General features: G+C 39.0%; 1 protein-coding gene across 1 annotated transcript; it reads left to right on the top strand.

The window, feature by feature from the left end:
- The first annotated feature begins 726 nt into the window (after positions 1-726).
- LOC132658724 (endogenous retrovirus group K member 24 Gag polyprotein-like) lies at positions 727-24,499 on the top strand. The gene is made up of 2 exons (XM_060407300.1): positions 727-5,330; positions 6,442-24,499. The coding sequence occupies exon 1, from the start codon at positions 831-833 to the stop codon at positions 1,848-1,850; it is 1,020 nt and encodes a 339-aa protein (XP_060263283.1). The 5' UTR covers positions 727-830; the 3' UTR covers positions 1,851-5,330; positions 6,442-24,499.
- The last annotated feature ends 76 nt before the right edge of the window (positions 24,500-24,575 follow it).

Here is a 24,575-nt window from a genome sequence, read left to right as displayed (position 1 = left end):
TGTCTGTCTCTTGTGTGTCTCGTGTTTTGTCTTTGTGTCATTTCGCTCGCAACATCTGGCACCCAACGTGGGGCTCGAGTGAAACCGAAAGGGTGAATAACCCCGGGGGGGATTTTAAATCCATAGCAGGGGAACTTTCGGGTAATTCATGGGGAATTCCTCACCCTAGCAGGGGAACTTTCAGAAAATCATGGGGAATTCCTCATCATCATTGCAGACACAATACATGGAGTTAGTCAAAGGACTTCTCCACTCCATAGGCATTAAAGCCTCGACTCGTCAATTGAGTGAGCTCTTTCGCTTGGTAGAGCAATATTGTCATTGGTTTCAATATCAAACTAAGTTACAGTTAAACTTGAAGAAATGGAAAATAATTCAAAAGGAATTGAGAAAGCAACATCAGAAGGGTAATGTGATCCCATTGAACTTATGGACTTTGTGTAGTGCTATAACACAGGCTTTCACCTTGCTCTCTATTGATAATGAAACTAAATCTAATGCTTCAAGGAGGGGAGAAATAATTTATGAGGATGTGTCAGACCTTGGTGGGGCTTCTGCATCGCCTGAAGGCAAGGATACAAATGAGCCTCCTCCTGTAAATGGTGAAACATCTGATAGTTCAGAATCAGATTCAGAGGCTTCTTTGGTTTCATCAGAGGAGGGCAAAGAGATTAAAGAAATGACCCATCTATTCCAGGAATGGTGGAAATCCCGTAAGGAGGAGAAAAAAATCTACACCTTCTGCTCCTCCTTGTGCTTCTTTTTTCCCCACTGCAGTTAATCGGCCCGATGTGGGCAAGGAACATTGTCGGTTCTCCTTTCCTTTGTCTATGCTTCATCATGATGACTTGCCTGCTCCCCCTGGTGGGTTTATCGATCCTCCACAATTATTTCCCATCCAGAGACAGCAAAATGACAATGTGATAAATGTTCAATACACTCCTTTGGAATATAAATTTTTTAAAGATCTTAAAGCTGCAGTAGTGCAGTACAGTCTTCAGTCTCCCTTTGTTTTGGCTATGCTGGAATCATTGGGAAGAGGCAAATTGATCATTCCGTTAGATTGGAAATCTATTGCCCAAGCTGTCTTGGAGGGTACTCAATGGTTGCAACTTCGTAGCTGGTGGGAAGAAGAAGCTAGAAAGCAGGCTCGGATTAATGAGGGACAGAATCCCCCTGGTCCTCTCGAGGACAAGCTAATGGGAGAGGGCCCTTATCAGGATTTAAGAGAACAGGCTCAGTACTCTGATCAGGACTTACAACAAGTCCGCCAGGTCTTTTTACGAGCATGGCGCCGTGTGGTGCCTACTGGCCACGCCCAGCCCTCCTTTGTTAAAACAATGCAAGGCCCCAATGAGCCATATACTGATTTTCTAGCAAGATTGAGGGTAGCTGTGGAATGGGCTGTAGGGACGGATGAGATTTCAGAGATATTATTACAAATTTTAGCATTTGAAAATGCAAATCCTGAATGCAAGCATACACTGGGACCTTTCAAGGGACAGGGTACATCTATAGCTGAATATATCAGAGCCTGCTCAGGAGTAGGAGGAGCTGAGCATCAGGCTAATGTCTTTGCTACAGCCTTGGCCAAAGCTATGAGACCACAAAAGGGAGGTAACTGCTTCCATTGTGGAAAACCTGGTCATATGAAAACAGAGTGTTGGAAATTAAAAGCTGATCAAGGTGCAATTCCTAAAGACAGATCTCTTGCTGGGAAGAATAAGACTCCTCCTGGACTTTGCCATCGATGCAGGAAGGGGTTTCATTGGACTAATGAATGCAGATCTAAAACAGACAAAATGGGCAACCCGATACCGGGAAACTATCCTGCAGGCCTAAGTCCTTAGGGCCCAGGAACAATACCGGGGACTTCTCCTCCTTGCCCTCCTGCCATCCCACCTGCCCCAACCCTCTTCCCTCCCAGCAACCGTTACGAGTCGATGCCCCATTAAAAGGACCTCAGATGATGATTTTGGACTTACGGTCTGCTACTTCAGGGAGTGCTGCTGCTGATTTGCCACTAGCTGATAATGTTCTTTTGTCACCAGGGGGAGGCATTTATAAATTAAAAACAAATGTATTTGGACCACTGCCTAAGGGCACTTTTGGCTTGATATTAGGCCATAGCAGTGCAGCTTTGAGAGGTTTAACCATAATTCCTGGGGTAATAGACTCTGATTATGTTGGGGAAATTTTAATTATGGTCTCTACTTCTAGTCTACCATGCTTTCGTTGTTAGCTGGGGAATGTATTGCTCAAATACTTCTACCTTATCACCCCTTTTTGGCTCTTCCTAATGAACGAACATGAGGATTTGGAAGTACTGGGTGGCATATATTTTGGGAAATGCTTATCAAAGTTTCTCGCCCTGTTCTCTCCTTGATTATACAAGGAAACAACTTTGAGGGACTAGTCGACACAGGGGCAGATGTTTCAGTCATTTCTTCTCAACAATGGCCCCAAGATTGGGAAAAAGAAAAAAAAGCCCTTTAATGCTGATGGGATTGGGCTCCATTGCAGATGTCTGGAAGAGTACCCATCTCTTGCAATGTCAATTCCATAATGGAAGATCAGTGTTTGTTACTTTTTATATTGTAATTATACCTATTAATATATGGGGAAGAGATCTTCTCTCTCCTTTGGGGGCTTCTGTAACCATTCCATCGGAAAACTAGTAGCCACTGCTCAAATTCCTCGAGCACTCCCATTAAAATGGTTAACTAATACTCCAAAATGGGTTGAGCAGTGGCCATTACCACAAATGAAGCTCGAGGTGTTAGAACAATTAGTACAAGAACAACTCCAACTTGGTCATATAGAGCCCTTTACCTCCCCCTGGAATTCTCCTGCTTTTGTTATAAAAAAAGATATCTGGAAAATGGAGAATGGTAACTGATTTACAAGAAGTTAATAAATGTATTGAACCTATGGGAGCATTACAATTGGGACTCCTCTCTCCAGCTCTTATTCCTCAGAATTGGTCCTTAATGGTGCTAGATCTTAAAGAATGTTTTTTTACCATCCCCCTACAATTGCAAGATAGACATAAATTTGCTTTTACAGTTCCTGTTCTTAATCATGCTCAGCCTGTTAAGCGTTATCAATGGACAGTCTTACCACAAGGAATGATAAATAGTGCTACCTTATGCCAAGAATTCGTAGCTCGCTCTTTACAATCCCTCCGTCGAGTATACCCCAGTTATATTCTATATCATTATATGGATGATCTCCTATTAGCAGCTCCTAGTGTTGCTGAACGTGATGAATTCTTTTTAAAAGTACAGGAGGCTTTAAGACTATACAATTTGCAAATAGCCCCGGAAAAAATTCAAAAGGACTTTCCTATTTCATATTTAGGGACAATATTGGAAAAACATAGAATAAGGCCCCAAAAGTTGCAAATTAGAAGAGACCATCTCAAAACCTTAAATGATTTTCGAAAGTTATTGGGAGATATTAATTGGCTATGCCCAGCACTTGGGATTCCTACTTATCAATTACACTTGTTTTCTACTTTAGAAGGAGATACAGCTCTAGATAGCCCCTGGACCTTAACCCCATTGGCTTTACAGGAACTTCAATTTGTTGAGCAATGACTAAATGACGGCTTTTTTACTTACTTACATGCATCTCAACCTATTTCGTTTATAATATTTCATGTCCCTTATTCTCCATCTGGTGTAATTGCTCAAGAAAAAGGATTAATAGAATGGGTTTTCTTACCTAACAGTTTTTCCAAAAAATTGACTACATATATGGATAAATTAGCCTTCCTTATACAAAAAGGTCTCCATCGTATTTTACAACTGTCAGGATGTGAACCACACCAGATTGTTACTCAGTTAACAACTGCTCAAATATCTCGATGTTTACAGTTTAATGAGAACTGGCAAATTTGTCTTGCCTCATATCCTGGTTCATTTTCTAATCATTATCCATCATCTAAATTGATTGATTTTCTCCAGACTAACGCTACGATATCTCATTCCCCAATTTCAGATGTTCCAGTTAAGGGACCCACTATTTTTACAGATGCAAATAAAAATACTGCTGGATATTGGACCCCGGAAAGTTCCAAGGTTCTCCCCACTCATTTTCTTCTGTACAGCCCACTGAATTGTGGGCTATCTATTTAGTTTTGCAAGATTTTCCCCAACTTCCTATTAACATTGTTTCAGATTCTCATCATGCTGTTCTCTCTTGCCTACAGCTTCCCCATGTCTCCCTTCCACTGACCCTTAAAACAGCTATTGACAAATTGTTTTACCAAGTACAACAATTGCTCTTGCAGTGTTCAGAGTTAATTTTCTTTACTCACATCCATGCACATTCTGCCTTTCCTGGACCCTTATCATTCGGAAATGCTACAATTGATGCCTTACTTTATCCTATAGAAGCAGCAAAACAAGAACATCTCTTACATCATACAAACTCCAAAGGGTTACAAAAATCTCATGCTATTACTTGAAAACAAGCTCAAAATATTGTTCGTTCTTGTTCCATATGTGCACCCTTTGCTTTACCATTTACCCCACCAGGTGTCAACATGAGAGGACAACAAGCAAATCAGATATGGCAAATGGATGTAATTTACATTTCTTCTTTCGGACAACAAAAATGTGTGCATCATACTATAGATACTTGCACACATTTTCAATGGGCCACTGCATTACATTCTGAGAAGGCTGACACTGTTATTACTCATTTGTTATCTTGTTTTGCAGTTATGGGATTACCAATTGAATTGAAAACTGATAATGCACCTGCCTACCAATCCGCAAAATTAGCTCACTTTTTATCTCAATACCATATAACTCATACTTTTGGTATTCCTTATAATAGTCAAGGGAAAGCTATCATTGAAAGAGCTAATCGTACCTTGTGTGATTATCTTGAAAAAGTAAAAAAGGGGGAACAAGAGAGATTTATGAAACCTAAAGACATTCTGAATAAAACCTTACTTACCCTAAATTTTTTGAATGTTTGGAGCAAGGGAAATCTATCAGCAGCAGAGGTGCATTTTCAAGGGAAAGAAGAGGATAAGAAGATCTTGAATATGCCTATTTGGTATAAAGATAAAGAGAAAGGTTGGATCCCAGCAACATTAATATATTTGGGACGAGGGTATGCTTTCATTTCTGTTAATAATTACAGGTTTTGGACCCCAGCAAGATTGATCAAAATCAACAATGGCTGATCCCTTTGTTCAAAAATTCGAAGAGCTTACTATGCAGAGAAGCTTTTCTTTCCGTACAAGGGAAGCAACACCTCCTACGTGGGGTCAAATGAAGAGGTTGACCCAGGAAGCAGAGAAGACGTTAATGAAGGTGGGGCAACCTCTGAATCCTACCAATCTTTTGCTTGCCATGATGGCGGTGGTGACATGTCAGGTAATCGGTGTATCGGCAAGTAATCATACATATTGGGCATATATACCTAATCCCCCATAAGTAAGAGCAGTTTCCTGGGGGGGACCAGAAGTGCAGGTATGTACTAATGAGACTGCCTTCTTTCCCCCGCCAGCTTGCGGGGGAATAGAACAACTACCTCATCATAAACAACAATATAATATTAGTAATGTGACCATTGCAGTGGAAGGTATTCCTTTGTGCATAGGAGGACACCCCTTTTGTCTGTCCACCAAGGAACATTCTCATCATTCTTATAATACATGGGGGGTAAAGTATAATAATTACCATTTTGCTACCTTTACTGTGCTTGTTTCCACCAGGGGATTTAACACCTCGACAGAACCGATAGACATTCATAATGGAAAACACATGTCGCTATGTCCTGTTAACTTTTTTGCTCCTTCTCTAGAATCTTTGGAGTGGGAACGTTGCCGAGGTCATTGACCCTTTAAAGTCATGAATTATTCTGAGGCCATCATTGTAGATTGGAGTCCGGATCATGGGCAATTCTTAGAAAAATGGTCAAATAAATCTCTTAGGTGGCATCGTGCAAATAGCACTTTGATGGGTAATGGTAATGAAACAGTTAAATGGCAGCAATTTGCACTTGTCCCTCCTCAATTACAATTGCAAGGATATCCGCACAGTCAAGGAGATATTTGGAAACTATGGGCAGTTTCTGGTAATCTCACTATCTGGTCAGGAAACTATACTTTGAACAGTGGTGACTCTTTGGGTCCATTCCATGTTAATTTACATGTTAATAAATCTTATTCTGCAATGGCATGTGTAAAATATCCTTTTGCATTGTTATATGGGAATTGGACTTGGAATGATACTGTGGGGTCTGTGTCATGTGACTATTGTAATCTAATTCAATGTGTAAATCAGTCTTGGTGGGAAGAATTTGAAAGACAAGCCTATAACTCCAATTTCTTGTTAGTAATTGTTAAGGCTCAGACAGAAGTATGGTTACCTATAAATCTGACTCGGCCGTGGTCTGATTCTTTTGCTGTTTCTCATCTAGTAACCGCTGTACAGACTTTGCTACACTGATCTCGACTTATGCTTGGTGTGGTCATTGCTTCGATTCTAGCAGTTGCGTCAGTAACTGCAACAGCGGTGGTAGCAGGTCTTGCGTTACACCAAGGAATTCAAACAGCTGATTTTCTTCACGACTGGCATAAAGACTCTCATTTATTATGGCAACAACAGCAAGATTTGGATGCACAACTTGCTACGAACGTGCTCAATCTTCAACACACCATTTCCTGGCTTGGAGATCAATTGGCTGTTTTATCTACATGAAGTGTGTTGAAATGTGATTGGAATTCTTCTCAGTTTTGTATAACACCTGTACCATTTAACATGAGTGAAAAGTGGGATAAAGTAAAACGATCCTTGACTGGGCATCAAAATCTCACTACGGAGATTATGGACCTGGAACGACAAATTTTGTCTACTTTTAGCAAGACTTTACCTGACATTACAGGGTCTGATTTGCTGAAAAGTCTTCAAGAGGAAATGAATAACTTAAATCCATTAGAGTATGTATCCTCACTAATTGGGACTACCTTTGGGAACACTGTGTTTATATTACTTTTATGTTGTGTTGCTTTTCTAGTCTTCTGGTGGTGGCGGAAAGGGAAACAACTAAAGTGCAAAGCAGAGAAGATCCAGACCATGCTACAATTTATAAAAGCAAATAAAAAAGGGGGAGATGAAGGGTTAATAGGGTAGCAGAGATGTGCCTGCAAACAGGTCTCTCTGCTCGGGCTGAACATCCTTGCAAACGAGGCGTTCAGCCAAAGAGTCTGGACACATCCTTGAGTTTAATGGTCCCTTGCAAACGAGGGAGCATTCCCTTCTTGTGATAAGAAGGAAAAGAGGGCTTTGGACAGACTGCAGTAGACAGGGATTTCACTCCCCTTTGCTGTACGATAACATGTATGCACCTGCACTGTACTGAAAAGGCTTATTCATGCAGTCTGGAATTCTGCCTAGGGGGCTTTTATAATAATAAACTGCAATAAGTTTGCGCAGTTCTCTTCCTCCTGCCGGAGTGTGTATTGTCTGTCTCTTGTGTGTCTCGTGTTTTGTCTTTGTGACATTTCTCTCACAACACTACGTACAAGAATCATGAACCATTCCAAAGGCCTATCTCTGGCTTTTTTGTGGTAACACAGTATGGTATATGCTCTGTGGGCTGACAGTTGCTGCTGTTGCTATTCAGTCACTAAGGCATGTCTGACACTGTGACCTCATGGACCGCAGCATGCCAGGCACCTCTGTCCTCCACTGTCTCCCAGAGTCGATGTTGCTATCTAACCATTTCATCCTCTGCCAACCCCTTCTCCATTTGTCTTCAGTCTTTCCCACCATCAAGATATTCAACAATGAGTTGGCTCTTCAAATCAGGTGGCCAAAGTATTAGAACTTCAGCTTCAGCATCAGTCCTTCCAGTGAATATTCAGGTAATTTTCCTTAGGATTGACTAGTTTGATCTCCTTGCAATCCTAGGGACTCTCAAGAGTCTTCTCTAGCACCACAATTCCAAAGCATCTATTCTTTGGTATTTAGCCTTCTTTATGATCCAGCTCTCATATCCATACCTGACTACTGCAAAAACCATGGCTATATGGACCTCTGTCAGCAAAGTGATGTCTCTGCTTTTTAATGAATTGTCTAGATTTGTCATTGTTTTCCTTCCAAGGAACAAGCGCCTTTTAATTTTCTGGCTACAGTCACTGTCCACAGTGATTTTGTAGCCCAAGAAAATAAAATCTGTCACTGCTTCTACTATTCTCCCTTCTATTTGCCATGAACTGATGCAGCTGGATGCCATGATCTTGTTTGTTTGTTTTTTTCATGTTGAGTTTCAAGGCTGCTTTTTCACTCTCTTCTTTCAACCTCTATCAAGAGGCTCTTTAATTCATCTTTATTTTCTGCCATTAGAGTGGTATCATCTACATATCTGAGGTTATTGATAGTTCTCCCAGCAATCTTTTTAGTTAGTTTGTTTTTATCCTGACTTTTCTTCTCTTTTGCCTGATTTTGTCCTCACTACATCCTGACTCTTTTCCTTTCTATGGCCTGAATCTGTCTTTCATCAACCTGACTCTTTTCCTCTCTAGGGCCTACTCTGGTCCTCACTACATCCTGACTCTTTTCCTCTCTATGGCCTGACTCTGCTTCTCACTGCATCCTTGATTCCAGCTTGTGATTCATCCATCCTGGCATTTTGCATTATGGGCACTGCATATAAGTTAAATAAGCAGGGTGAAAATATACAGTCTTGTTGCACTCCTCTCCAAATTTTGAACCAGTCAGTTGTTCCATGTAAGGTTCTAACTGTTGGGTCTTGACCCACATACAGGTTTCTCATGAGACAGGAAAATTAAGAATTTTTCAGAGTTCTTTGGGATTCACACAGTCAAAGGCTTTGGCATAGTCAATGAAGCAGAAGTAAATGATCTTCTGGAACTCCCTTGCTTTCTCAATGATCAATGAATGTTGGCAATTTGATCTCTGGTTCCTCTGCCTCTTTGAAACCCAGCTTATACATCTGAAAGTTCTTGGTCAATGTACTGCTGAAAATTAGCTGAAAGGATTTTGAGCATAACTTTGCTAGCATGTGAAATGAGCACAACTGTACAGTAGTTTGAGCATTCTTTGGCATTGCCCTTCGAGATTGGAAAAAAAACTGACCCTTTCCAGTCCTGTGGCCACTGCTGGGTTTCCAAAATTCCTGACCTATTGAGTTCAGCACATTAACAGCTTCATATTTTAGGATTTTATTTTATTATATTTTTTTAATTTATTTATTTTAATTGGAGGCTAATTACTTTATAATATGGTAGTGGTTTTTGCCATACATTGACATGAATCAGCCATGGGTGTACATGTGTTTCCCATCCAGAACCCCCCTCCCACCTCCCTCTTCATCCCATCTCTCAGGGTCATCTCAGAGCACCAGCCCTGAGCACCCTGTCTCCTGCATTGAACCTGGACTGGTGATCTATTTCACATATGATAATATACAAGTTTCAATGCTATTCTCTGAAATCATCCCACCCTCGCCTTCTCCCATAGAGTCCAAAAGTCTGTTCTTTACATCTGTGTCTCTTTTGCTGTCTTGCATATAGGGTCATCATTACCATCTTTCTAAATTCCATATATATGTGTTAATATACTGTATTAGTATTTTTCCTTCTGACTTGCTTCAGTCTGTATAATAGGCTCCAGTTTCATCCACCTCATTAGAACTGATTCAAGTGCATTCCTTTTAATAGCTGAGTAATATTCCATTGTGTACCACAGCTTTCTTATCCATTCGTCTGCTGATGGACATCTAGGTTGCTTCCATGTCCTGGCTATTGTAAACAATGCTGCAGTGAACATTGGGTACATGTGTCTCTTTCAGTTCTGGTTTCCTCAGTGTGTATGCCCAGAAGTGGGATTGCTGGGTTGTATGGCAGTTCTACTTCCAGTTTTTTAAGGAATCGCCACACTGGTCTCCATTGTGGCTGTACCAATTTGCATTCCCACCAACAGTGTAAGAGGGTTCCCTTTTCTCCACACCCTCTCCAGCATTTATTGCTTGTAGACTTTTGGATTGCAGCCATTCTGACCGGCGTGAGGTGGTACCTCATTGTGGTTTTGATTTGTACTTCTCTGAGAATGACAGATGTTGAGCATCTTTTCATGTGTTAGGCATCTGTATGTCTTCTTTGGAGAAAGTTCTGTTTAGTTCTTTGGCCCATTTTTTGATTGGGTCATTTATTTTTCTGGAATTCAGCTGCAGGGGCTGCTTATATATTTTTGAGATTCATTCTTTGTCAGTTGCTTCATTTGCTATTATTTTCTCCCATTCTGAAGGCTGTCTTTTCACCTTGCTTATAGTTTCCTTCATTGTGCAAAAGCTTTTAAGTTTAATTAGGTCCCATTTGTTTATTTTTGCTTTTATTTCCATTACTCTGGGAGGTGGGTGATAGAGGATCCTGCTGTGATTTATGTCAGAGAGTGTTTTGCCTATGTTTTCTTCTAGGTTTTATAGTTTCTTGTCTTATACCTTTAGATCTTTAACCCATTTTGAGTTGATTTTTGTGTATGGTGTTAGAAAGTGTTCTAGTTTCATTCTTTTACAAGTGGTTGACCAGTTTTCCCAGCACCACTTGTTAAAGAGAATGTCTTTTCTCCATTGTATATTCTTGCCTCCTTTGTCAACAATAAGGTGTCCATAGTTGTGTGGATTTGTCCCTGGGCTTTCTATTTTGTTCCATTGATCTATATTTCTGTCTTTGTGCCAGTACCATACTGTCTTGATGACTGTAGCTTTGTAGTAGAGCCTGAAGTCAGGCAGGTTGATTCCTCCAGTTCCATTCTTCCTTCTCAAGATTGCTTTGGCTATTCAAGGTTTTTTGTATTTCCATACAAATTGTGAAATTATTTGTTCTAGTTCTCTGAAAAATACCATTGGTAGCTTGATAGGGATTGCCTTGAATCTATAGATTACTTTGGGTAGTATACTCATTTTCACTCAATTGAGTCTTCCAATCCATGAGCATGATATATTTCTCCATCTATTTGTGTCACTTTGATTTCTTTCATCATCAGTGTTTTATAATTTTCTATATATAGGTCTTTTGTTTCTTTAGGTAGATTTATTCGTTAAGTATTTTGTTCTTTTCTTTGCAATGGTGAATGGAATTGTTTCCTTAATTTCTCTTTCTGTTCTCTCATTGTTAGTGTATAGGAATGCAAGGGATTTCTGTGTATTAATTTTATATCCTGCAACTTTACTATATTCATTGATTAGCTCCAGTAATTTCCTGGTGGAGTCTTTAGGGTTTTCTATGTAGGGGATCATGCCATCTGCAAACAGTGATAATTTTACTTCTTTTTTTCCAATCTGTATTCCTTTTATTCCTTTTACTTCTCTGATTGCTGTGGCTAAAACTTCCAAAACCATGTTGAATAATAGTGGTGAGAGTGGGCACCCTTGTCTTGTTCCTGACTTTAGGGGAAATGCTTTCAGTTTTTCACCATTGAGGATAATGTTTGCTGTGGGTTTATCATATATGGCTCTTATTATGTTGAGGTATGTTCCTTCTAGGCCTGCTTTCTGGAGGTTTTTTTTTTATTATTATTATAAATGGATGTTGAATTTTGTCAAAGGCTTCCTCTGCATCTACTGAGATAATCATATGGCTTTTATTTTTCAATTTGTTAATGTGGTATACCACATTGATTGATTTGCTGATATTAAAGAATCCTTGCTTCCCTGGGATAAAGCCCACTTGATCATGATGTATGATCTTTTTAATATGTTGTTGGATCCTGTTTCCTAGAGTTTTGTTAAGAATTTTTACATCTATGTTCATCAGTGATATTGGCCTGTGGTTTTCTTTTGTTGTGGCATCTTTGTCAGGTTTTGGTGTTAGGGTGATGGTGGCCTCATAGAATGAGTTTGGAAGTTTACCTTCCTCTGCAATTTTCTGGAAGAGTTTGAGTACGATAGGTGTTAGCTCTTCTTTAATTTTTGGTAGAATTCAGTTGTGAAGCCGTCTGGTCCTGGGCTTTTGTTTACTGGAAGATTTCTGATTACACTTTCGATTTCCATGCTTGTGATGAGTCTGTTAAGATTTTCTATTTCTTCCTGGTTCAGTTTTGGAAAGTTGTACTTTTCTAAGAATTTGTCCATTTCTTCCAAGTTGTCCATTTTATTGGCATATAGTTGTTGATAGTAGTCTCTTATGACCCTTTGTATTTCTGTGTTGTCTGTTGTGATTTCTCCATTTTCATTTCTAATTTTGTTGATTTAATTCTTCTCCCTTTTTTTCTTGATGAGTCTGGGTAATGGTTTGTCTATTTTATTTGTCTTCTCAAGGAACTAGCATTTAGCTTTGTTGATTGTTGCTATAGTCTCCTTTATTTCTCTTTCATTTATTTCTGCCCTAATTTTTATGATTTCTTTCCTTCTACTAACCCTGGGGTCCTTCATTTCTTCTTTTTCTAGTTGCCTTAGGTGTAAAGTTAGTTCGGTTATTTATTTGATTTTTCTCTTGTATCTTGAGGTAAGCTTGTATTGCTATGAACCTTCCCCTTAGCACTGCCTTTACTGAATCCCATTAGGAAGGGTTGTTGTGTTTTCATTGTCATTCGTTTTTATGCATTTATTGATTTCTTTCTTTCTTTTTTTTTTTGGAAAAACACCAATACAGTATACTAACGTATATATATGGAATTTAGAAAGATGGTAATGATAACCCTGTATGCGAGACAGCAAAAGAGATGCGGATGTATAGAACAGACTTTTGGACTCTGTGGGAGAGGGAGAGGGTGGGATGATTTGGGAGAATGGCATTGAAACATGTATAATATCATATAAGAAATGAATCGCCAGTCTAGGTTTGATGCAGGGTGCAGGATGCTTGGGGCTGGTGCACTGGGATGACCCGGAGGGATGGTGTCGGGGGGGAGAGGTGGGAGAGGGGGTTTGGGATTGGGAACACGTGTACACCTGTGGCGGATTCATGTTGATGTGTGGCGAAACTAATACAATATTGTAAAGTAAAAAAAAAAAAAAAAGAAACCTGAAAAAACTATTGATTTCTTTTTTGATTTCTCCTGTCATTTGTTCATTATTCAGAAGCATGTTGTTTAATTTCCATATTTTTGTGTTTTTAATAGTTTTTTTTCCCCTGTAGTTGACATCTAATCTTACCACATTGTGATCAGAGGAGATGCTTGAAATGATTTCTTTCTTTTTTTTTTTTTTTTTAATTTACCAAGGCTAGTTTTATGGCCCAGGATGTGATCTATCCTGGAGAATGTTTCATGTGCACTTGATAAATAGGTGAAATTCATTGTTTTGGGGTGAAATGTCCTATAGATATCAATTATTTCTAATGGTCCATTTCCTTGTTTAAAGTTTGTGTTTCCTTGCTAATTTTCTGTTTAGTTGATCTATCCATAGGTGTGAGAAGGGGTATTAAAGTATCCTACTATTATTGTGTTACTGTTAATTTCCCCTTTCATACTAGTTAGTGTTTGCCTTACGTATTGTGGTGCTCCTATGTTGGGTGCAGATATATTTATAATTGTTATATCTTCGTCTTGGATTGATCCTTTGATCATTATGTACTGTCCCTCTTTGTCTCTTTTCACAGCCTTTCTTTCTAAGTCTATTTTATCTGATATGAGTATTGCTACTCCTGCTTTCTTTTGGTCTCTATTTGCATGAAATATCTTTTCCCAGCCCTTCACTTTCAATCTGTGTGTGTCCCTTGGTTTGAGGTGGGTCTCTTGTAGACAGCATATATAGGGGTCTTGTTTTTGTATCCATTCGGCTAGCCTTTGTCTTTTGGTTGGGGCATTCAACCCATTTACGTTTAAAGTAATTATTGATAAGTATGATCCCATTGCCATTTACTTTATTGTTTTGGGTTTGAGTTTATAAACCTTTTTTGTGTTTCCTGTCTAGAGAAGTTCCTTTCGCATTTGTTGAAGAGCTGGTTTGGTGGTGCTGAATTCTCTCAGCTTTTGCTTGTCTGTAAACTTTTGATTTCTCCTTAATATTTGAATGAGATCCTCGCTGGGTAGAGTAATCTGGGTTGTAGGTTTTTCTCTTTCATTACTTTAAGTATGTCCTGCCATTCCCTTCTGGCCTGAAGAGTTTCTATTGGAAGATCAGCTGTTGTCCTTAGGGGAATCCCCTTGTATGTTATTTGTTGCTTTTCCCTTGCTGCTTTTATTTATTTATTTTTTTTTTTAGTTAACCATCTTTTATTCATTGTTGTTAAATGAAGAGTACTTTCATACAGGTTTAACAAAAGGCACTGAAACTTCATTTAACAGCTGTGGCAAACTATCATGAAATAAGAAAGCAATTGGTAACCATACTTTGCAACATGATGTCATTTCTTTTAATTCTAGTAATGAAAATCTTTGCATCTTACCTAAGGGTAATGACTATAATATATGTACATAATTAGAAATTATACAATGAATATATATAGTATATATTTAGAAAAACTCATCTCTCTAACTAGCTGCCATTCAGCTGAATATTCATACTCATCATTCACCACTCAATTCATTCGAAAAGAGACAATATATTGATATAGTTACTGGGAACTTTGACCAACTTAATGTGATAATAACAATCATCATAATAATAGAAGCAATACCAACAAAAAACATAATGACAATAAAAGTATTTTTATTGTTTTAGTTATGGTTTCAGATGTCTAGTATGTGTCAGATACAATGCCAGCCAGACATTATGTGTTTAGTGTGTGTGTGTGTGTGTGTAAAATTCCTAAATCCCAGATAAAACTTATAAGATAGCTCTGACCATGTCCAGTTTACAGGTAAAGAAAATGAAGCACAGGCAAGTTTCCCACCCAAAGTTAGATCTATTCTGGATGGTTGAGCTCTTTTTCCAATACACAAATCATCCCCTTCCAGTCAGTTTGCTGTTTTCTTGGATTTGGTTTCTTCCATGTCATCAATATTCATTTATATCCCTGATATACATATTCATTTGTAAAAGCATTTCCAAAGTATAGATGATAATAACCTATTCTTGGGTTTATAATCATGAACCCTAAATGTTGATATCTAGATTCACGTGGTATTTCGAGATTAATTTGGAATGGTTTCTGTGTACTAATGGAAGAGCCACTCTTGCTGGTGTTTTATCTTATTATAGACAGATTTATTTATTTACAGTCACTGATGGATTATACTCTTTTAGAGGATTAGAGGATATAGAGCTAATTGCAAATGTACTATTAGCTATTTTAATTCATATTACTTCCACTAATTTTCAATTTGCATTAGTGACTAAGATGATTTTCCATTCTCTGAACCTATATTGACACCAAATTAATATCAATGCAGAAAAATGCCCATGTTGAGTACTACTTTCTTAATATGTGCTATTATGTGCTTTATTACAGTTTCTCATTTCCTGCTCTGTCAGTTATTCTAATGTTCCTTCATTTTTATTCAATAGATGCAACGGCTCTCTTATATTTGCTGATGGGTATGTTTCTATCATCTTTCCCCACCAGTGGCCATGGGCTTTTAGTTACCCCAGGAAAATTAAAAAACAACTTCCTGGACACTGTGCTCTTTATCTCTTAATATTCAATAGTATACACAAAATGCCAATCGAAGTTAATTTAGCTTTATCAGATATTCTGCTAATGATTTAGGCACTGTGGCAATTCCCTTCAAGGCCAGAAAATGAGTCCATAAAAAAAGCATATGGGGAGTTTCAGATTAAACTGTAGGTAAGAGCAGAGTAGAAATCAAGGACTACAGTTAAGCTCTCTTGTTCTCAATCCAAGGCTTCTTCCGCTCTGTCTGGCTGTTTCAAGTCCTTTAGCTCCAGTGTTTGCAACAGATTAGCTTGCTCTAGAGATGTGAATTAAAGGGATTAACCATTGAAAAGTTATAGTTTGGGCATAGTTTTGATTTTAAAATTTGGAATCCCTTGTATATAATTGTAGAAATATAGAAATGCAATGAAGTGTTTCTTCTACATTTGCTTAATTGATGTTTTATTGAACAGAAGTAAATGAACTATTTTAACACCCTACATCTCCTTGCTGCTTTTAATATTTGTTCTGTGTGTTTGATCTTCCTTAATTTGATTAATATATGTCTTGGAGTGTTTCACCTTGTGTTTATCCTGTTTGGGATTCTCTGGGTTTCTTGGGCTTGCATGGCTATTTCTTTCCCCATTTTAGGGAAATTTTCAACTATTATCTCCTGAAGTATTTTCTCATGGCCTTTCTTTTTGTCTTCCTCTTCTGGGATTCCTATGATTCGACTGTTGGGGCATTTGACATTGTCCCAGAGGTCTCTGAGGCTGTCCTCATTTCTTTTCATTCTTTTTTTTTTCCATTTTTCCTCTCTGCTTCATTTATTTCCACCATTCTATCTTCTGCCTCACTTATCCTATCTTCTGCCTCCGTTATTCTACTGTTGGTTCCCTCCAGAGTGTTTTTGATCTCAGTTACTGCATTATTCATTATTGATTGACTCTTTTTTATTTCTTCTAGGTCCTTGTTAAACCTTTCTTTCATCTTCTCAATCCTTGTCTCCAGGCTATTTATCTGTATCTCCATTTTGTTTTCAAGATTTTGGATCATCTTTACTATCACCATTCTGAATTCTTTTCCAGGTAGACTCACTATCTCTTTCTCTTTTGTTTGGTTTGGTGGGTATTTATCATGTTCTTTTACCTGTTGAATATTCCTCTGCCTTTTCATTCTTATTTGGATTACTGTGTTTGGGGTCACCTTTCTGTATGCTGGAAGTTTGTGGTTCCTCTTTATTGTGGAGGTTTCTCCCTGTGGGTGGGGTTAGATGAGTGGCTTATGAATGTTTCCTGGTTAGGGAAGCTCGCATTGGTGTTCTGGTGTGTGGAGCTGGATCTCTTCTCTCTAGAGTGCAATGAAGTGTCCAGCAGTGAGTTTTGAGGTGTCTATGGGTTTGGTGTAACTTTTGGCTGCCTTTGTATTAATGCTCAGGGTTATGTTCCTGCATTGCTGGAGAATTAGTGTGATATGTCTTGCTCTGAAACTTGCTGACTCTTGGGTGGAGCTTGGTTTCAGTGTAGGTATGGAGGCTTTTGGATGAGCTCTTGTTGATTAATGTTCCCTGGAGTCAGGAGTTTTCTGGTGTTCTCAAATTTTGGATTTAAGCCTCCTGCCTCTGGCTTTCAGTCTTATTCTTACAGTAGCCTCAAGACTTTTCCATCCATACAGCACTGATGATAAAATATCTAGGTTAATGGTGAAAAGATTCTTCACAGTGAGGGACATCCAGAGAGGTTCCCAGAGTTACATGGAGAAGAGAAGAGGAAGAGGGAGACAGAGGTGACCAGGAGGAGAAGAGGGAGAGTCAAAGGGGAGAGAGCAATCTAGCCAGTAATCACTTCCCTAAGTGTTCTCCCCAGCCCAGAACACTCAAAGAGATTTCACAGAGTTAAGTAGAGAAGAGAAGGGGGAGGGAGGAGATAGAGGTGACCTGGGGGAGAAAAAGGAGAGTCAAAAGGAGAGAGAGCAATCCTGCCAGTAATCACTTCCCTAAGTGTTCTCCCCAGCCCAGAACACTCAGAGAGATTCACAGAGTCAAGTAGAGAAGAGAAGGGGGAGGGAGGAGATAGAGGTGACCTGGAGGAGAAAAAGGAGAGTCAAAAGAGGAGAGAGCAATCAAGCCAGTAATCATACCCCTAATTAAAAAATGGGTATTGAAAATTAGATTCTTAAAGGTACAAAATGGACAACAAATGCCAAAAAAGCAAAGCTTAAAATAAAAGTCTAGAGTAGAGGTTAGGCTGTCAAAAATACAGTATTAAAAATACAAAAAAAAATCAGAAAAATTACAAAATATATATTTATGAAATTTGCTTTAAAAATAGGGTCTTCTTTTTTGCAAGTTTATAAAAATGAAATGTATGTTATAAAAATGAAAATTAAAGGAGTAATAAAGAATTTAAAAATTAAAAAAAATTAATTAAAAAATGACAATAGCAAAATATATCTAGGAATTTCTCTGGAGCTGTTGAGGGCAGTGTGGGGTCAGTTCAGTTTCAGATAGTTCCTTGTTCCAGCTTATACTTCTTCTCAAGGTCCATAGGCCCCTTCCAATGCTTAGTCAATGCTAACTACAGGGTTTTAATCTGTTGCACCTGTCAGTTCCATAGCAGTTCCTCTTTGTCTATTTTGGCTTCCTCTGTTTGCAAGTCTCTTCAGTGTCTAATTTCCGCCCTGACACCAGGGGGCGAAGGTGGTCACTTCTTTAGGCTTATTTATTCAGTTGTGCTGTAGGTGGGAGGAACACTGCAAACCAATATCACTGGCATGTGTGGGGAGTGCTCACAGCGTAGGAACCACACTCAGTTTGCCCCAGCTCATGGCGCATGTGCTTTCCTGGTCTACACTGCTCAGGCTCCAGGTTGCACTGCAGGGGAACTGTCCAAAGCAGGCCCTGGGTTTCGTGCACTTCCTAGGTCTTTCGTGCACTTCAGGTTCAGGTTCTTGGGTACTCCACAAAGGCACAGACTCAGTTTGGCATACATTTTGTACCCTTCCCAGGTCCAAGCAGCTCAGGTGACCAGGTGCTTGGCGAGCGCACTGTCCCAGGTGGTCTCTGTGTCTTATTCACCTCCCCTGTCCCAGCTGCTTGATTTCCTGGGTGCACCCCAAGAGTGCTGTCTCAGGTGTGCTATGTGTCTCCTCTGGGGAGCTGATCTCTGGCTGCGACCCTCTTGGCAGATGTCAACCGTCCAGGATCCCAGGAAGACTTGGTTAGCAACTGGGAGCCTGCTCACAATTTGGTGGAGGATGCTGTCTCTGGGGCAGAGATTGACCCTTGCCTTCCTGCTCTGGCTGTCGCTCACCTGCCTCTCTGCCTCTGGTGGGGGGATAAGCCAGTCTGTAGCCCGCTAGCTCTCCTCTGGTATTCACTCAATCCTTTGTTCTGTGAGAAGACCCGGCTGTGCCTTAGGTTAGAGCTTTTAGCAGGAAAGTTCTCTCTCTCTCTTTCTCTTTTTTTTTTTTTTCTTCTCTCTCTCTCTGGTTATCCTACAGTTTGGGTTATTATCTCATGTTAGCTCCTTCAGATTGTCCTCAGGGCATTCAGGCCTGGTTCTTACCCTAAGCATGCAACCCACGCCTCCCTGTTCAGCCCTGGCTCACCAGTGGCAGATGCAAGCCTCTGGGCTACTTCTCCCCTGGGAGTTGCGATTAGGTGCATATTCTGTGTTGCCTTTTTCCCCCCTCCCAGTTATGTTGCCCTCTGAGATTCCAAAACTCCCCACAGACCTGCAGGTGAGAGGGTTTCCTGGTGTTTGGAAATTTCTCCTTCTTCATGACTCCTTCCCCGGGATGGGTCTCTGTCCCTAACTCTTTTGTCTCTCTTTTTGTCTTTTATATTTTGTCCTACCTCCTTTTGAAGAGAATGGGCTGCCTTTCCAGGTGCCTGGTGTTCGCTAGCATTCAGAAGTTGTTTTGTGGAAGTTGCTGAGCATTCAAATGATCTTTTGATGAATTTGTGGGAGAGAAAGTGGTCTCCCCATCCTATTCCTCCGCCATCTTAGGACCGCCTCCTAAACCTTACATTTCTGAAATAAACCTCATTTGGTCTAAATGCATTGTCCTTTACATATATTGTTGAATTTAGATCACTAATATTTTGTGGAAAACTTGCGTCTCTGTTAAGGATGGTTATTGGTTACTGATTTATTTTTATTCTTGTGTGTGGGGTGTCATGTTTCTGTCAAGTTTTGGTTTCAGGATTCTCCTAACCTCATAATAACAAGATAGGAATTATTTCTTCATCTATTTTTTGAGAAGGTTTGGTAGGCTTTGTATTGTTTCTTTACCTATTGTTTAATAGAATTCACCAGCTCATTGTTTGGTTCTGGAGTTCTAGTTGAGGGAAAAAGATTATGATATCAAACTCAATGTATTTGGAAGATATAAATCTACTTTTATTTCCTCTAATGTCAGTTTGGGTGAGTTATGTTTTTCAATAAATTTTTGTATTTTGCTTAAGTTGTTGGATATATTGGTATAAATTTGTTCAGACCATTCTGTCATTATTTGTTTAATATCCATTAGATCATTTATTGTAGATACTGTCAATTTTCTTAATCAATCTTGCTAGGGGTGTATTTGTTATTTCCCTGGTGGCTCAGTGGTAAAGAATCTGCCTGCAATGGAGGAGCCACAGGAGACTCAGGTTCAGTCCCTGGGTCAGGAAGATCTGCTAGAGGAGGGCATGGCAACCCACTCCAGTATTTTTGCCTGGAGAATCCCATAGACAGAGGAACCTCGCGAGCTACAGTCCTTAGAGTTGCAAAGAGTTGGGTGCGACTGAAATGACTTCATACACATGCACGGGGTTTTTTTGTTTGTTTTTTTCAGAAAACCAAAATTTTGCCTTGTTAATTTAAGCTATTGTTTATTTTCTTTTTTGCTTATGTCAGTCCTTACCTTTATAATTGCCTTTCATCTATTTACTTGAGGTTTAATTTGCTTAACTTCTTCTAGATTTTTAAGGTAGAACATTAGATTCATGGTAAACCTTTTTTCTTTTCTAATATAAATATTTATAACTATAAATTTCCATCCAAAAACCTCCTTAGCTACATCCCACAAAATTTGGTGTTTTATATCCTTATGATCACAATTCAAAGTATCTTCTAATTATCCTTGTGATTTCTCTTTTCAATCCATGGTTTATTTAGAACTGAGCTGTTAAATTTCTAAATATCTTAGAGTTACTGACTTCTAATTTAATAATTTTGTGATCAGACGAATTCTGTAATATTTTCAGTCCTTTTGAATTCATCAAAAGTTCATTTTTTTTAACTTTCAAGCATATCATTTGCTTTTATCATTCCAGGTACACTTAGAAAGAATGTATTTCTGCCATTGTTATGTGTGATGTTCTTTAAATGTCAGCTAGTTCAAGGTGAGAGAAGGAAAGGCAACCCATTCCAGTACTCTTACCTGGAAAATCCCATGAACGGAGGAGCCTGGTAGGCTACAGTCCATGGGGTCATGAAGAGTCAGACACGACTGAGCGATTTCACTTTTACTTTTCACTTTCATGCATTGGAGAAGGAAATGACAACCCACTCCAGTATCCTTGCCTGGAGAATCCCAGGGACAGAGGAGCCTGGTGGGCTGCCATCATGGTGTTGCACAGAGTTGGACACGACTGAAGCGACTTAGCAGCAGCAGTTCAAAGTGGTTCATAATTTTGTCTGGATTTTTATACCCTTACTGTTTCCTCTGGTTGCTCTATCAGTTACTGAGAGATAGGTATTAAAATCTGTAGCTATGATTATGGATTTGTCTGCATTCCCTTTAGTCCTGTTAGTTTTTGATTCATGTTTTTAAAACCTTGTTATTAGGAGCATATGCATTTAAAATTATTTAATTGTTCTATCTTCCCAATGAACTGGCCTGTTTTGTTGTTTTAAATGTTCTTCTTTTCTCTGGTTATCTTCCTTGCCTTGAAGTCATTATTTGTTATTATTATTATTATTATTATTATTAATTTGCTGACTCAGTTTTCCTATGTGTACTATTTGCATGGTACATATTTTTCCATTATGTGTTTTACTTTCTACCCCTCTGGATCTTTACACAAAGTAACTGTTTTAAACAGCATGTAGTTAGGTCTTGTAGTTAGACTTTGACCTAGTCTGACAATCTCTGTTTTTAATGGGAGTGTTTCATACATTTATATTTAATGAAATTACTGATATGATTGGATTTAGGTGTACCATTTTAATTTGTTTTCTATTTGTCTGATCTGATGTTTGATTCTTTGTTACTCCTTTCCTACCTTTTTTAGGTTTTATCAACAATTTTTAATGTTCAATTTTAACTCATCAATGGGCTTTTCACTTATTCCTCTTTGCCTTATTTTTTTATTAATAGTAGTTTCTCTAGGGATTAAAATATGCATGCTTGTCACAGTCTTTATGTGAATGTTGACAATGATGAAGAACCACCATTGAAACAATACCAATTCTGGTGAAGAAGTGAATCAATGTACTGCTTCCACTAGGCCTTTAGTACCACTAGGAAGAAGGCAGGTACAAGAGCATTCACTGAAGCACTGTTGTTGTTTTCTAAAAGGAAAAATAATTAAAACTTGAAGCAACCTATATGTCAATTAGTAGGGGACTAGATAAATAAACTGTGAGCTATTTATTCAATAGAATAGTACACAGAGTGAAATGGAAAAATTAGAACTATAAGAATAAATATAAATTTCAAAAAATGTATTGAATGAAGAGAAATTTGCTGAAGGTCACAAATATATGATATCTTTCATAGGAATTATAACAGGACATACTGTCTATGGTTATATTGGAGTGGGTGGCCTATCCCTCTTCCAGCAGATCTTCCCAACCCAAAATAACCCTAACCCTAACCCTAACCCTAACCCTAACCCAGATCTTTACCAGCTGAGCTACCAGGGAAGCCCCATACACATATATAAATGTACACCAAAATTCTCCCACAAATCCAAAGGCATGCTAAATGCAAAATTCACAGTATTTGTGCCTTCTGCAAGAGATGGAGAGAGGAAAGAATAAAAAGAGAATCAGGAGTTCAAGCTGTATGCTACCATGGAGAACAGTATGGAAGTTCCTAAAAAAAAAAAATAGAACTAACATGTAATCCAGCGATCCCACTCCTGGGCATATACACAGAGAAAACCATAATTCAAAAAGATACACACATCCGAGTGTTGATTGCAGCATTATTTACAGTAGCCAGGACATGGAAGCAACCTGAACTTCCTGATGTTCAAGCTGGTTTTAGAAAAGGCAGAGGAACCAGAGATCAAATTGCCAACATCTGCTGGATCATGGAAAAAGCAAGACAGTTCCAGAAAAACATCTATTTCTGCTTTATTGACTATGCCAAAGCCTTTGACTGTGTGGATCACAATAAACTGTGGAAAATTTGAAAGAGATGGGAATACCAGACCACCTAACCTGCCTCTTGAGAAATCTTTATGCAGGTCAGGAAGCAACAGTTAGAACTGGACATGGAACAACAGACTGGTTTCAAATAGGAAAAGGAGTATGTCAAGGCTGTATATTGTCACCCTGCTTATTTAACTTATATGCAGAGTACATCATGAGAAATGCTGGACTGGAAGAAACACAAGCTGGAATCAAGATTGCCAGGAAAAATATTAATAACGTCAGATATGCAGATGACACCACCCTTATGGCAGAAGGTGAAGAGAAGCTAAAAAGCCTCTTAATGAAAGTGAAGGAGGAGAGTGAAAAAGTTGGCTTAAAGCTCAACATTCAGAAAACGAAGATCATGGCATCCAGTCCCATCACTTCATGGGAAATAGATGGGGAAACGGTGGAAACAGTGCCAGACTTTGTTTTTGGGGGGCTCTAAAATCACCGCAGATGGTGACTGCAGCCATGAAATTAAAAGACGCTTACTCCTTGAAAGAAAAGTTATGACCAACCTAGATAGCACATTCAAAAGCAGGGACGTTACTTTGCCGACTAAGGTCCGTCTAGTCAAGGCTATGGTTTTCCTGTGGTCATGTATGGATGTGAGAGTTGGATTGTGAAGAAGGCTGAGCGCTGAAGAATTAATGCTTTTGAACTGTGGTGTTGGAGAAGACTCTTGAGGGTCCCTTGGACTGCAGGGAGATCCAACCAGTCCATTCTGAAGGAGATCAACCCTGGGATTTCTTTGGAAGGAATGATGCTGAAGCTGAAACTCCAGTACTTTGGCCACCTCATGTGAAGAGTTGACTCATTGGAAAAGACACTGATGCTGGGAGGGATTGGGGGCGGTAGGAGAAAGGGATGACCGAGGATGGGATGGCTGGATGGCATCACGGACTCGATGGACGTGAGTCTGAGTGAACTCCGGGAGATGGTGATGGACAGGGAGGCCTGGCGTGCTGTGATTCATGGGGTCGCAAAGAGTCGGACACGACTGAGCGACTGAACTGAACTGAACTGAAATGTCCATCAACAGAGGAATGGAGAAAGAAGATGTGGTACATGTATACAATCGAAAAATCCTCAGCCATAAAAAAAGAACAGATTAATGCCATTTGCAATAACATGGATGGACCTAGAGATTGTCATCTTGAGTAAAATAACTCAGTCACAGAAAGACAAATATCATGTGATATTGCATATACGAGGAGTCTTAAAAAATGGGGTACTGTGCAAATAAACTTATTTATAAAACAGAAGTAGAGCCACAGATGAAGAAAACAAAGTTATGGTTACCAGGAGATGGGAGGAGGGGTTAAATTGGGAGATTGGGATTGACATAGTCACACTACTATATATGTATAAAATACATAATGAAACAGAACCTGCTGTATAGCACAGAAAACTCTACTCAATACTCCTATAATGGCCTATATGAGAAAAGAATCTATAAAAGAGTGGATATATGTATATGTATAACTGATTCACTTTGCTGTACACCTGAAACTAACACAACATTGTAAAGCAACTATACTCCAATAAAAATTGTTTAAAACTATACAGGTTGATTGTAAATGAAAATGTTTTAATTAATATTTTAAAAATATTCTGTGCACCTCTAGTTCTGAGAGAAG

The sequence above is a fragment of the Ovis aries genome, chromosome X (genome assembly GCF_016772045.2).
Source record: "Ovis aries strain OAR_USU_Benz2616 breed Rambouillet chromosome X, ARS-UI_Ramb_v3.0, whole genome shotgun sequence".
NCBI lineage: Eukaryota > Metazoa > Chordata > Mammalia > Artiodactyla > Bovidae > Ovis > Ovis aries.
The sequence above is the reverse complement of the archived record's forward strand: the minus strand, read 5'-3'. Positions and strand labels throughout refer to the sequence as shown.